Consider the following 12,136-nt stretch of genomic DNA (forward strand, 5'->3'; position numbering starts at 1 on the left):
CCTGTGCTTCCCAAATCCAGCCTACCCTGAGGATGTGCAATGCTTCAGACCAGCACGGAGGGTGAAGGAGGGGCAGAGGTAACCAGAAGCAACTCCGTGGAGAGAACCTGGAAGTGATGATTTCCAAGGAGAGAAAGACTGGGTGGGAGGAAAGGATTCCTTCCAGTTGGAGGAGAAGAGGTGAAAAGCCGTGTGCTGGAATCCTACTCAGCAATGAAAAGGAACACACTATTGATCTATAAAACAACTCAAGGCATTGTGCTGAGTGCAAAAAGCCAGTCTCAAAAGATCACATACTCTCGGAGTCCTCTGAGTCCACTGACATAACTTCATCGAAATGGCAACACCATAGACATGGAAGTCAGAATAGTGGTTGCCTGGGGTTGGGGTGCTGGGGACAGGAGGGTGGGCGTGACTCTCAGGGTGCAGCACAGGCAGATCTTTGCAGTGATGGAACAGTTCGTATCTTGCCTGGCGCGGAGGTTGCCCATATCTGCACATGTGATAAAATGGCGTAAGTAGTATATACACACATGGTACCGGTGCCAGCTCCTAATCTTATGCTATCATTATGTGAGATGCAATCATTGGGAGAAATAGGGTGAAGGGCCCAGGACATCTCTGTACTGTCTTATCAACATCCTGTGAATCTATGATTATTTAAAAACAAAACTAAATCTAAAGCTAAATGCCTTGCAAACACCAAAATAAAAAGTCATCTGCAGAGTTTCAGTGGGAAGAGAAAGAGTTGCCGGAAGAGAAAGAGTTGCCACAAGAGAAGAAAATAAATTTGGCTGAATAGAGCAGAAACTGAGATAATAAAGGATAAAGAAGAAAACAGGAGGACTGGTGGGTGAAAGAGGTCCTTTTCTTTTTTAAGACAGAGTCTCGCTCTGTCACCCAGGCTGGAGTGCAACGGTGCAATCTCAGCTCACTGTAGCCTATGCTTCCCAGGCTCAAGCGATTCTCCAGCCCCAGCCTTCCATGAAGCTGAGACTACAGGTGCGTGCCACTGACACCCAGATGATTTTTACATTTTTTGTAGAGACGGGTTTTGCCATGTTCCCCAGGCTGGTCTCAAACTCTGGAGCTCAAAGCAATCTGCCCGCCTCAGCCTCCCAAAGTGCTGGCATGAGCCACCATTCTCAGTCAAAAGAGGTTCTAAATGAAGCTTGTCCAACCCATGCCCTGCGTACAGCCCAGGATGGCTTTGGATGCAGCCCAACACAAATTCCTAAACTTTCTTAAGACATTATGACATTTTCTGTGATTTTTGTTTTAGTTCATCAGCTGTTGTTAGTGTTAGTGTATTTGATGTGTGGCCTAAGACAATTCTTCTTCCAGTGTGGCCCAGGGAAGCCAAAAGATTGGACACCCCCCTTCTGAGTTGACATAGAAGAGTTTGGACTTGTTATTTCCCATGTGAGTTAGTAAAACTTCCATGAGCCTTCCCTCACACACATTCTTGCAGTTGGGCTGATAAAATTAATTTCCATTATGCAATTTGCTGCCCATAAACGGGCTTCCAGCTTTATCTCTATTCCTCCTTTGCTTTGATCCAACAGCACCCACATTCTTGAGCCCCATTTGTTACAAAAATAAAAGGTAATGCCATTTCCCAGAAATGTCCTCTAGGGAATTTGACAAAATGTCATGAAACCTAGAAGTCATAGGTCCTCTGGAAAAGCTGAGGATAGCAGCATTTCGTGGCATCTGTGACAGCAGCAGTGCCAGACCTGTCGCCGTTGGCCCTCCTAGGGCATGGATGCATGTCGTGCACTGAACAATTGCACACTGGGAGAGGCTGTGCCCCAGCAAGAATTCCAGTGGGGACGCTGCTGTCCGGTTGATGATTGCCAAAGAAACACCCTTTACTTCCTCATATATCCATCCAGGATGTCCTGTCCATTTGTTTGAAAATGATGGGAAACTAATGATCTGGAACATAAATATCTCTTCCTTTCATGGAAAGACATATCTGAGGAGCGACTGAAGAGGGAAGGCAGGTTCCAGGTACAATCTGTCGGCGCCGCTGCTGGCTGTCCTCCGCAGCCTGGAGCTGCTTTCTTCACAGACTGTCCAATAAACTTAAACAAATTTCAACTACATCCTGGCTATTTTTTCCCATCAATATAAACCTCCATCCTGACAGCTTTTATGAACAAAATCAAGTCTTCGAGAATTTTATTTCCTCAGTGCAGCTTTCCAGGGGCGGAGCTTCCAGCCTGACCCCCGTCCCGTGAGGTCACCTGTCATCCTGAGGACCTCAGTGGGTCTAGTGGCTGCAGGGCAGAACATATACTAATTTACCGTTCTGTGCAAAACTGGAAAGAATATTGAAGCTCGGAGCTGGAGACCGTATGCTCTTCTCGTTACACATTTTATTTTTTTAAATATATTTTTAAAATTTGCAGGTAAACATCCAAGCTCAGAAGGCCCATTGACATGATCCTCTTGGTACAAATGCCACATGTTCACTGGAAGAAATAGAATAGAAAACATAGCCTGCAGCACACATGGCCCAGGCAGTTACTTTCAGCCTAGTTCGCTGAAGCATCTTGCTAGAACAACGTGAAGGAGTTTTTGGCCTCTTCCTGAGACACTTATGCCATCTATCTAATCTCGTTTCATCCAAATGTCCTTAAGAAGTGGAGGTCAATCATTTAGTATCATTGTTTCAGGAGAAGGGACATAGGGCAAGTCACATATTCCTTTTGCTTCCTTTTTGTTTTTTTTGTTGTTTTTTTTTTTTTTTTTTTTGGAGTCTTGCTCTGTCACCAGGCTGGAGTGCAGTAGTACAATCTCGGCTCACTACACCCTCCACCTCCCAGGTTCAAACAATTCTCCTGCCTCAGCCTCCCGTGTGGCTGGGGTTACAGGCATCCGCCACCACACCCAGCTAATTTTCGTATTTTTAGTAGAGATGGGGTTTCACTATGTTGGCCAGGCTGGTCTCGAACTCCTGACCTCAAGTTATCCACCTACCTCAGCCTCCTGAAGTGCTGGGATTACAGGCATGAGCCACTATGCCCAGCCTCTCTTTGCTTCTAAAACAACAATCAGCTTTTCCATGTGATGACTCCTGCTGTTTTATAGTTTGTATAAATATATGGGGTGTGGGTGTCATTTCGTTACATGCATGGATTGCACCGTGGTGAAGCCGGGCTTTTAGTACCCACTCCATTTTCTGAGTCTACAGAAAAATATATCTTACTGTGAACTTGGTGCTTCTTTTCTATGCTGAAAAGAGGCAACCGAGATAAAATGAGGATTGAAGATGCGTGATCTGCAGGTAAACCAAGTGGAAAGACAGCTTATCCACTTCCTCAGCAGGCGTCTACTGAGCATCTATCTTGTGCACGGCACTACGCTAGCTTCTGTAAGGAACAGACATGTCAATGGTGCCTGGCCTCCAGAGCTTACAGTCTAGCAGGAAAGAAGACAACCTTGAAAAAAGATACAATGTGCTAATCCTCCAGTGGAGGGAAGATGTTGTGTGGTGCCCAGATGAGAGATTATCCATCAGGATGAGTGGGAAGGAGGCCACCTGTCATCAAAGTGCATAGCTCCTTTGAGGCTCAGCTTCCTCAGCTGACAACTGGGATGATAAATTTGTTTTTCTTAGAATGTGTTTTAAAATCACAGAGGCATCTGGCACAGTGCCTGCCTCTCAAACAACATTGGTTGGAGTGGATGATGTATCAATCTTAAGAATCATAAAAGATGCGAATGACGTATGATGGTGTCATCAATTCTGAATATGACTTGAACAGAAGAGAGAGAGCTCCCTGTCAGTGGAGGTAATCAAAGAAAGTTTCACAAGGAAAAGGGGGTGAAAGCTGAGCCCTGAAAGATAAGGCAGAATTTAAAGATGAGGGGAGGGCAACGGGAGTCGACTAGGGGAGGGTATCTCATGGCAAGATGGAAATGTCATTAGTGAGGGACAGAGACAGGAAGACAGGTGGTGTCTTCTGTGAGCAGAAGTGTCTGGACTAGAGAGGGTCCAGGGAATGGAAGGTCCTGTGAGTCAGCGTCAGACTCCAGAGAGCCTCAAATGCCAGCCGAGGACCCGAGGATGTCAGAACTCACCAGACCTTAGAGATCACCTTGTCTAGCCCTTCATTTACACACGAGGAAACTGAGACTCAGAAAACTTACCCGCGGCGACGTGGGTAGTCAGTCTCTCGGATGACTGTCATGTTATGTCCACCATGCAGTGGCTTTCTAATTGGGTACTTTGGAACCCCAAGTTTCCCTAGCGAGTCCTCAGTGGCCCCCATATAGTATGCGGGAGAGAGGAAGTTGAGACTGTGCCAAGGATTTGCCAGTCAGATACACCGGGTGATTGCCCAGACATTTCACCCGGAACTTTAAAAGAGATTCCCTTACTCTTTTAAAAAAGGGAGAAAACTTCACTTTACAATAGCATGTTGTTTGGTCTTTACATTTTTTTGGAAGAACAGAGCCTTTGAAGATTTTCAAGTACTAAGATAACGTAAGTGAAGCACTATCTCAGAACAGGCAGGCTGGCTATGTTTATGAGCAGTAAAAACAAGAGACCCTTGCAATTGAGGTGTGAGTGGAGGTCAAGTCCTTGTGAACACCTCCTGGAAAATCACTGCATTCCGCCATGTTTTCTGTTTCAAAGAACCTTAGGCTCCTTAAAATGCCCTACAACTCGTGGTGACTTCATCAATAAACATCTAGCTGATGTAAGAATAACTGGTAACTACTCCAGACACCCAGGGGACCTGTTACTTTTCTAAGTTAATGTTTAGACTCTCCTGTTTCTTAATGCCCTTGACAGGTTTTCTTTAAGTTTGAAAAATATCCGAGTTTCTTTCCTGTCTTGCCAGTGTTCATTTTGAAAGAACAGGAGAAGGAACAGCGCAAAGAGGAATGTACATATGTGCCAGCTCAGAAATTATTAGATGGACCTTGAATTAAATATTACTCCTCCAGCAGGTTTGCAGGAGCTGAGGGTAATTCTCTTCACTCAGATGCCTTGGAGAGTCCAAAGCTGACTGCTAGGACTAGTTTCCATTATACCTGAGTCCCCACAATGCTGGAATCATTCTAAGAATGCAGCTTTGTAAGAAATGAGACTCGATTGATGGATAATCGATCAAATGACAAATAAATTATCACTGACTCTATGCTGTTGGGTTTAACAGACCAGGAGTTATAGTGCACAAATGCATGCATGTGTGTGCATGTGATCATGTACATGTGTGTATATGCGTGTGTATGGCTGTCCGTGTGCATGGGCTTACATTTGTGTGTGTTAGTGTGTGTGTATGTGTTCATGTCTGTGTGTATGCATTTATATACACCTGTCTGCATGTGTATGCATGTGTTCATGTGTATGTATGTCTGTGCACGTGCTCACATTTGTGTGTGTGTGCCAGTGTGTGTGTATGTGTTTATGTCCATGTGTGTATACCATCACATATGCCTGTGTGCATGTGTGTGTGTATGTGTGTGTGTGTTGCTGTCTCATTAATCATCACATCAGCCCTGTGAGGAGGGCACTTGGCTCACTTTACAGGTGAGGAAACTGACTCAGATCTGTCAGTTGCCTGAGGTCCCATCAATAACACGGGGCAAAGCCGGTTTCCAATCAAGTCAATGCACCTCAGAAGATAACGTGTCAGGCTCCAGCAAATTTAGAAAGGCTCCTTCAAGGGAGAGTGTCAGGACCAGGTTGACTTTAGTTAGTCCTGATGAAGGTAAGTAGAAAAATGAGGTTAGAAAAGAAGGGGCTGGTGCACTGGGAAGCACCACGCCCTCCTGACACAAAAGGCTCATCCCTGGAGACCTCAGGGCTGCTCCTCTGCTCCCTTTCAGCTCTTTGTGCGAGAACCTGAGAAGAGGCTGGGCGTGAGGGGAGACATCCGCCAGCACCCTTTGTTTCGAGAGATCAACTGGGAGGAACTTGAACGGAAGGAGATTGACCCACCATTCCGGCCGAAAGTGGTAAGGACTCGCTCATGGGCCGCTTGGTGTCAGCCACTCTCCCTCCACTCAGGGCCATCTGCCTGTCCAAGTCACCGCAGCTGCCCACCCCTGCCGGAGCCCCGACTCCCCACCAGCCCCAGTCTCCAGGAGGAATGCACTTCTCTAACACATGTCACTGGGCTGGTGGGGCAGGGAGGGGAGGTCACTCTTGTTTGCAAAATTTAACCTCTGTCGTCAAGATGCACCTGCATGAAGAATGGATTGCTGTGTGCCCATGCCTTAGGTTGAATATGAATTTGTGAGGATGACTGTTAAACAAAACGGGGTTTTGCACATGGCGCATACCTACTTAATGGTCCAGTCTGGGTAACCCAAACTCGGACATAAACCCTGCATCCTACATCAGGAATTTTGGAGCTGTTTTTTCCACGATGTTTATTAAAGTATCTGTAAAGTGCTCATGTAATTACATTTCCTGACGGCAATTGTTAGGTGTTCTTTGGTTTAAGGGAGAAACTAACTAAACTGGTGCTTTAAAAAAGATAGGTCTGTACATTTCCATATCCGTCCTCACTGGCAAAAGTCATTAAGCTACATCAGCAAAGGCAGAATGACCTGGTTTACCTGCGAGATGGGCCACCATAAAGTGAAGTCAAAAATAAAGCAAGGTTGGGCTGGGCATGCTGGCTCACACCTGTAATCCCAGCACTGTGGGAGGCCGAGGTGGGTGGATCACCTGAGGTCAGGAGTTCGAGACCAGCCTGGCCAACTTGGTGAAACCGTGTCTACTAAAAATAAAAATAAAAAATTAGCTGGCATGGTTGTGGGCACTTGTAATCCCAGCTACTCGGGAGGCTGAGGCGGGAGGATTGCCTGAGCCCAGAAGTTTGAGACTAGCCTAGACAACATAGCAAAACGCCATCTCTACAAAAAATACAAAATTAAGTGGGATTGGTGGTGCATGCCTATAGTTCAAACTACTCAGTAGGCCAAGACAGGAGGATCACTTGAGCCCAAGAGGATGCAGTGAGCTGGGATCACACCGCTGCACTCCAGCCTGGTGACAGAGTGAGACACTGTCTCCAAAAATAAACTTTTTAGAAAAACAACAACAAAAAAATTATTAAGAAAGCATATTTTAAGTTACGAATATCACAATTTCTAAAAATACTAATTTTTAAAAGAGTGGAGCAAAGTGGTGGGTTTGCCAGCCTTAACCATTCCCCGTGATTGCTGGGAATACTGGAGTGATTGCCTGGGTAGACATGGGCCATCTGTGCACTAAAGGGGGCCAGGCTCATGGACTTCCCAACAGAGTCCACCCCCGAGAACACACAGGCTATTAGTCGTGATAGTGAATGGCCAGAAGAAGCAGGTGCATCTCGTTCCCAGGGCAAGAATAGTTGTTCTCAACATCTGTCCCAACCTCCAGGGACGTTCCAGGGCCCAACAGGCCGGCCTCAAGCACTGTATTTGTGACAGTACGACATCTAATACGTGGGTTAGTCATTTGTGATAAAATAAACATTTTCCCTTGTTTTTAGCTATCAGGACTATTAAACCATGTCTCACCTTCCACTGCAGATTAAAATCGACTTAATATTTTGCACATAAAAATCAAAACTTGGATCTAAGCTTACCCTAAAGGACATTCCCAGTTCTGCCAGTAGGAAACTTTCCCTGACCTGTGATCTGAGCTGCCGCTGACCTCACAGCCCCAGGGCCCTTGGCAGGTGGGAGGGGCCTGACTCTTAGTTTCGCTTCTCTGTGCTCATAGGACGTTCTGTTGATCATGGTTGCTCTCAATCTCGGGACACTGAATTGAACGCCATACTGAACAGCATGTATGAAATAGATGTTTGCTTTCCCTTTCTCTGTCGTTTTGTTTGGTTTTGTTTTGTTTTTTGCCATGAAAACCAATGGGCCAAGTGGTCTGAAAGGACTCTGTCCCAGTCTGTGTTGTCTAAAAAAGACAGCCCAAGATGTTTACTAATAAAATACAAGGGCAGGGGACTGACAACAGCCAAGAATGTCGATAAAAGAACAGGAATATGTAATTGTGAAAATCCTTCTCTCTTCCCACCCCTCCGTTCATACCCTCTCACTCCCTCTCCCCACCACCCTCCCTTATCCCCACCTTGTGTTCCATGAAAACTAAAAAGACAGAGGTCAAATTCAGGCGGATCACTTTTTCAAAGGTTGCCAACCCTGCTTCATGTAAACCATTAATTAGAAACATTAGATCCCATTTGAATGTCTACAGTGGTAGTCTTTCTGTGAACTTATGAATTTATATTATTATGAAGCCGAGGACACAGGATTGTAGCCATGTTCAATGAGAGCTGTGCATGGTCATCTATAGGCACTGCCCCTATTTAGTGTCTCTGCACACGCCAACTTTGCCATAAGTAGATCACAGCCTAGATAACAAAAGTGAAAATCATGAACTTACTGACTGATTTTGCTTCTCTTTCTTTGTTCCCTTAAACTCTGACCAAGAAATCACCATATGACTGCAGCAATTTCGACAAAGAATTCTTAAATGAGAAGCCTCGGCTGTCATTCGCCGACAGAGCGCTGATCAACAGCATGGACCAGAACATGTTCAGAAACTTTTCCTTCATGAACCCCGGGATGGAGCGGCTGATATCCTGAATCTTGTCCCTCCAGAGACAGGAACGAATTTGCCTTCTCCCTGGGGACTGGTTCGAGACACTGCTTGGGTTCCTTTTTCCACTTGGAAAAGGAAAGAAACACTCAACAATAAAGGCTCAGACCCGTTCGCCCCCCACGTGACTTTTATCTGTAGCAGAAACCAAGTCCACTTCACTAACGACGATGCCCTGTGTCTCGTCTCCTGACATGTCTCACAGACGCTCCTGAAGTTAGGTCATTACTAACCGTAGTTATTTACTTGAAAGATGGGTCTCCGCACTCGGAAAGGTTTCAAAACTTGATGCTGAAATAAATTATGACCCTTCACCTGGGCTCCAACTGCTGATCAATGAAATGCTTGTTGAATCGGGGGCAAACGGAGTACAGAAATCTCAAGACTGAAACGGCCCCATTGCCTGATCTAGTAGCGGATCTCACTCAGCCGCAGACGAGTAATCACTAACCCGTTTTATTCTATTCCTATCTGTGGATGTGTACACGGCTGGGGGACCAACCCTGGATAGGTTTTTATGGGAATTCTTTACAATAAACAGAGCTTGTAACTTGAGATCTACAAATCCATTCATCCTGATTAACCATGAAATCCATGGTCAAGAGGACAGTGGAACGTGAGAGGGAAGGTCTGCTAGACACCTTCGCTGGTTATCTTGTCAAGATAGAAATGATATTTAGAGTTCCCCAAAGATAGTATCATTTCACCCTCGCCAGTGAAACCTTTCCATCCGCCCATTCTCAGCAGACTCCAGGGTCGCTGGAGTCGTTCACTGCCATCCTCACATTATAACAAGAAAATAAACGACGTGCGTAAGTCTCCTGGGAAAAGAACCTCAACCGCTTCTCGTGCCATGACTGGTGATTTCATGACTCATAAGCCCCTCCGTAGGCATCACTCAAGATCAATGACCCGTGCATGCTGTTTGCAGCAGTCAGTCGAGTTTAATTAGAATTCCAACCATACATTTTAAAAGTATTTGTGCTGTGTGTATATTTTGATAAAATGTTGTGACTTAATGACAAACAGGTGGATGTGTAAAAATGGAATTAAAAAAAAAAAAAAAAAACCAAGAGTCCTCTTAATCATTTACTTCCCCACTTGTCCCCCACAAGAACTTGCTTCTGCTGTGTCAGTCCTCAAAATGTAGCTAGCATTGAGATGATGTTCTATAATTGGGGGATTGGCTGGGCACAATGGCTCATGCCTGTAATCCCAGCACTTTGGAAGGCCAATGTGGGCCGATCACCTGAGGTCAGGAGTTCGAGACCAGCCTGGCCAACATGGTGAAACCCTGTCTCTACTAAAATACAAAAATTAGCCAGGTGTGGTGGCAGGTGCCTGTAATCTCAGCTACCTGGGAGGCTACCTGGGAGGCTGAGGCAGGAGTAGAGTAAGCCAAAGGGTGAGGAAGTCAGGTGACCTTAAGGCAATTGTAAGAAAAGCAAGTCTACATGATATTTGGAGTCACTAGCCTACCTCATCACACGGCTGGAAATAACTTTAGATATTATATTTAAAATAGAATAATATAAGCAGACTGTTGACAGTCTGCAGGTGTGCTGGGACATTTTCCCGACTGCATGGAGCTCTTGTGATTTCTTTTAAATAGACACTCCCCTAAAATGAACACTAGTAACCTCATTTAAGGAGATGGAGATGGGCACCTATCTTCAGATGTGTCCATTCAGGTGTCTGGGCCCTCTGTTCTGAAAATAGCACCATGACTACAGACCTCTAGTTATGTGAGAAGGCGACGCTTGTCCTCCCCTTGCTCCAAATGAAAATGCTCACACATGTTTACCAAATTCGCCTGCTTAAAGGAGGGAGGGGGTCCTTCAAGGCCCTGGATGGGCCAGTGGAGAGCAGGGAGCCCCCTGCTCTGTTCTGATCTCTGCTTTGCATTTGCTGTGAAGCCCTGAACAAGGCATTTCATCTTTCAGGGCCTGCAAGTAATGGGTTGGTGAAGATGCTATCTAAAGTCCTTTCTCACTAGAGTACTTTCTGGTTCTAATCTGAATCAAAATCCTGCGAAGCTGAAAGGTCAGTGAGCAACACTTTCCACAGCAAACACTCATGGATTCCACACGCTGCAGGCCTGGGGGCAGCTCTACCCCACTTTCCTTCCAACCATCCTCTCCTCACTCTGGGCTCCCACATACCCCTGCCACAGCACCTAACATCCTCCCGACACTCAGAGACCCCAACAGGACCTCTACCAGGAGACAGGTGAAGACTGTGGGCTCTTAGAAACAGGAACCAACACAACTTTTACCCCCTCCACCAGACCAAAATAATGTCTATTCATCATCTGATTTTGTTTGTTTTCTTTTTTTTTATTATTTTTTTGAATTAGAGACAGGGTCTCCCTATGTTTCCTAGGCTGGTCTTGAACTCCTGAACTCAAGTGATCCTCCTGCCTCAGTCTCCCAAAGTGCTGGGATTACAGGCCTCATCATTTGTTTTTAATAAATGTCACCTGTGTGAATCCATCAGATGACTAACAAGGTTACTATTTGCTTCGTATTTCTGAGTGTGAGAAGTACTTATTACTCCCTTCTATTCTTTCAGGGGTCCTCTGAAATTGCTTATTAATATCCCTATTTAATAGGGGAGAGGCCTGGCCAGGTGCGGTGACTCATGCCTGTAATCCCAGCACTTTGGGAGGCCGAGGTGAGTGGATCACGAAGGTAGGAGTTTGAGACCAGCCTGACCAACACGGTGAAACCCATCTCTACTAAAAATACAAAAATTAGCAGGGCATGGTGCCATGTGCCTGTAATCCCAGCTACTCAGGAGGGTGAGGCAGGAGAATCACTTGAATCCAGGAGGTGAAGGTTGCAGTGAGTTGAGATTATGCCACTGTACTCCAGCCTGGGCAACAGAGCAAGACTCCATCTCAAAAAAAAATAAAATAAAATAAAAAATAAGGGAGAGACCTGAGGCCCAGGGAGACCATAAAGGTTACACTAGAAGGTTGAGCAGTGGAGACTTGAACCCAGAACTCCTAGCATCAGATCTTGCTTCATTCCAGGGTGCAGGGTTTCAGCAACATCCGTCCATCAGCATCTAATGATTATCATTCAGTAGAGTTTTAAGTGGACTCCCTAGTTCAGGGCCACACCTGGCTTACCCGTCCTGCTTTTAGGGAAAATGGCACGGGGGGCCAGCCTCTTCAATCCCAGTCCTCTCACCACCACTCCCAGTTCCCCTCCACAGTGTTCTTTAGCCTAGACTCAACCTTGCCAATAGAAATGAGAACTTCACCTTGGGGCGTAGTTAAAGGTTTTGGAAAAAGAGAGACCAGTGCTTCTTTTTGGAAGATATGGACTGAGAGTTTGGCTCTTTAGATAGATCCTTTACCACTTCTGCACGTGCTGACAAATGAGGCCTGAGAGCTTTTTGTGCACAAGAGGCTGGAGAGGCTGGCCACAGAGAGAGAGACAGGCTCCCTGTGCAAGAGGGGCTGGCCACAGAGAGAGGGCTCCCTGTGCACAAGAGGCTGGCCAC

At 45.8% G+C, this 12,136-nt stretch overlaps 1 protein-coding gene across 3 annotated transcripts in view; it reads left to right on the plus strand.

Annotated features, from left to right (window-relative positions):
• Positions 1-9,689, plus strand: part of PRKCQ (protein kinase C, theta) — a 90,422-nt gene extending 80,733 nt beyond the window's left edge. For all 3 annotated transcript variants that reach the window (XM_011974911.1, XM_011974912.1, XM_011974914.1), the window contains 2 exons: positions 5,848-5,976; positions 8,458-9,689. In XM_011974911.1, the coding sequence (XP_011830301.1) occupies positions 5,848-5,976; positions 8,458-8,613 (285 nt within the window). In that variant the 3' untranslated portion in view covers positions 8,614-9,689. The remainder of the gene's footprint in view (positions 1-5,847; positions 5,977-8,457) is intronic.
• Positions 9,690-12,136: the final 2,447 nt, after the last annotated feature.

This window comes from Mandrillus leucophaeus, unplaced genomic scaffold (assembly GCF_000951045.1).
Source record: "Mandrillus leucophaeus isolate KB7577 unplaced genomic scaffold, Mleu.le_1.0 Scaffold15, whole genome shotgun sequence".
In the NCBI taxonomy this organism is placed as follows: domain Eukaryota; kingdom Metazoa; phylum Chordata; class Mammalia; order Primates; family Cercopithecidae; genus Mandrillus; species Mandrillus leucophaeus.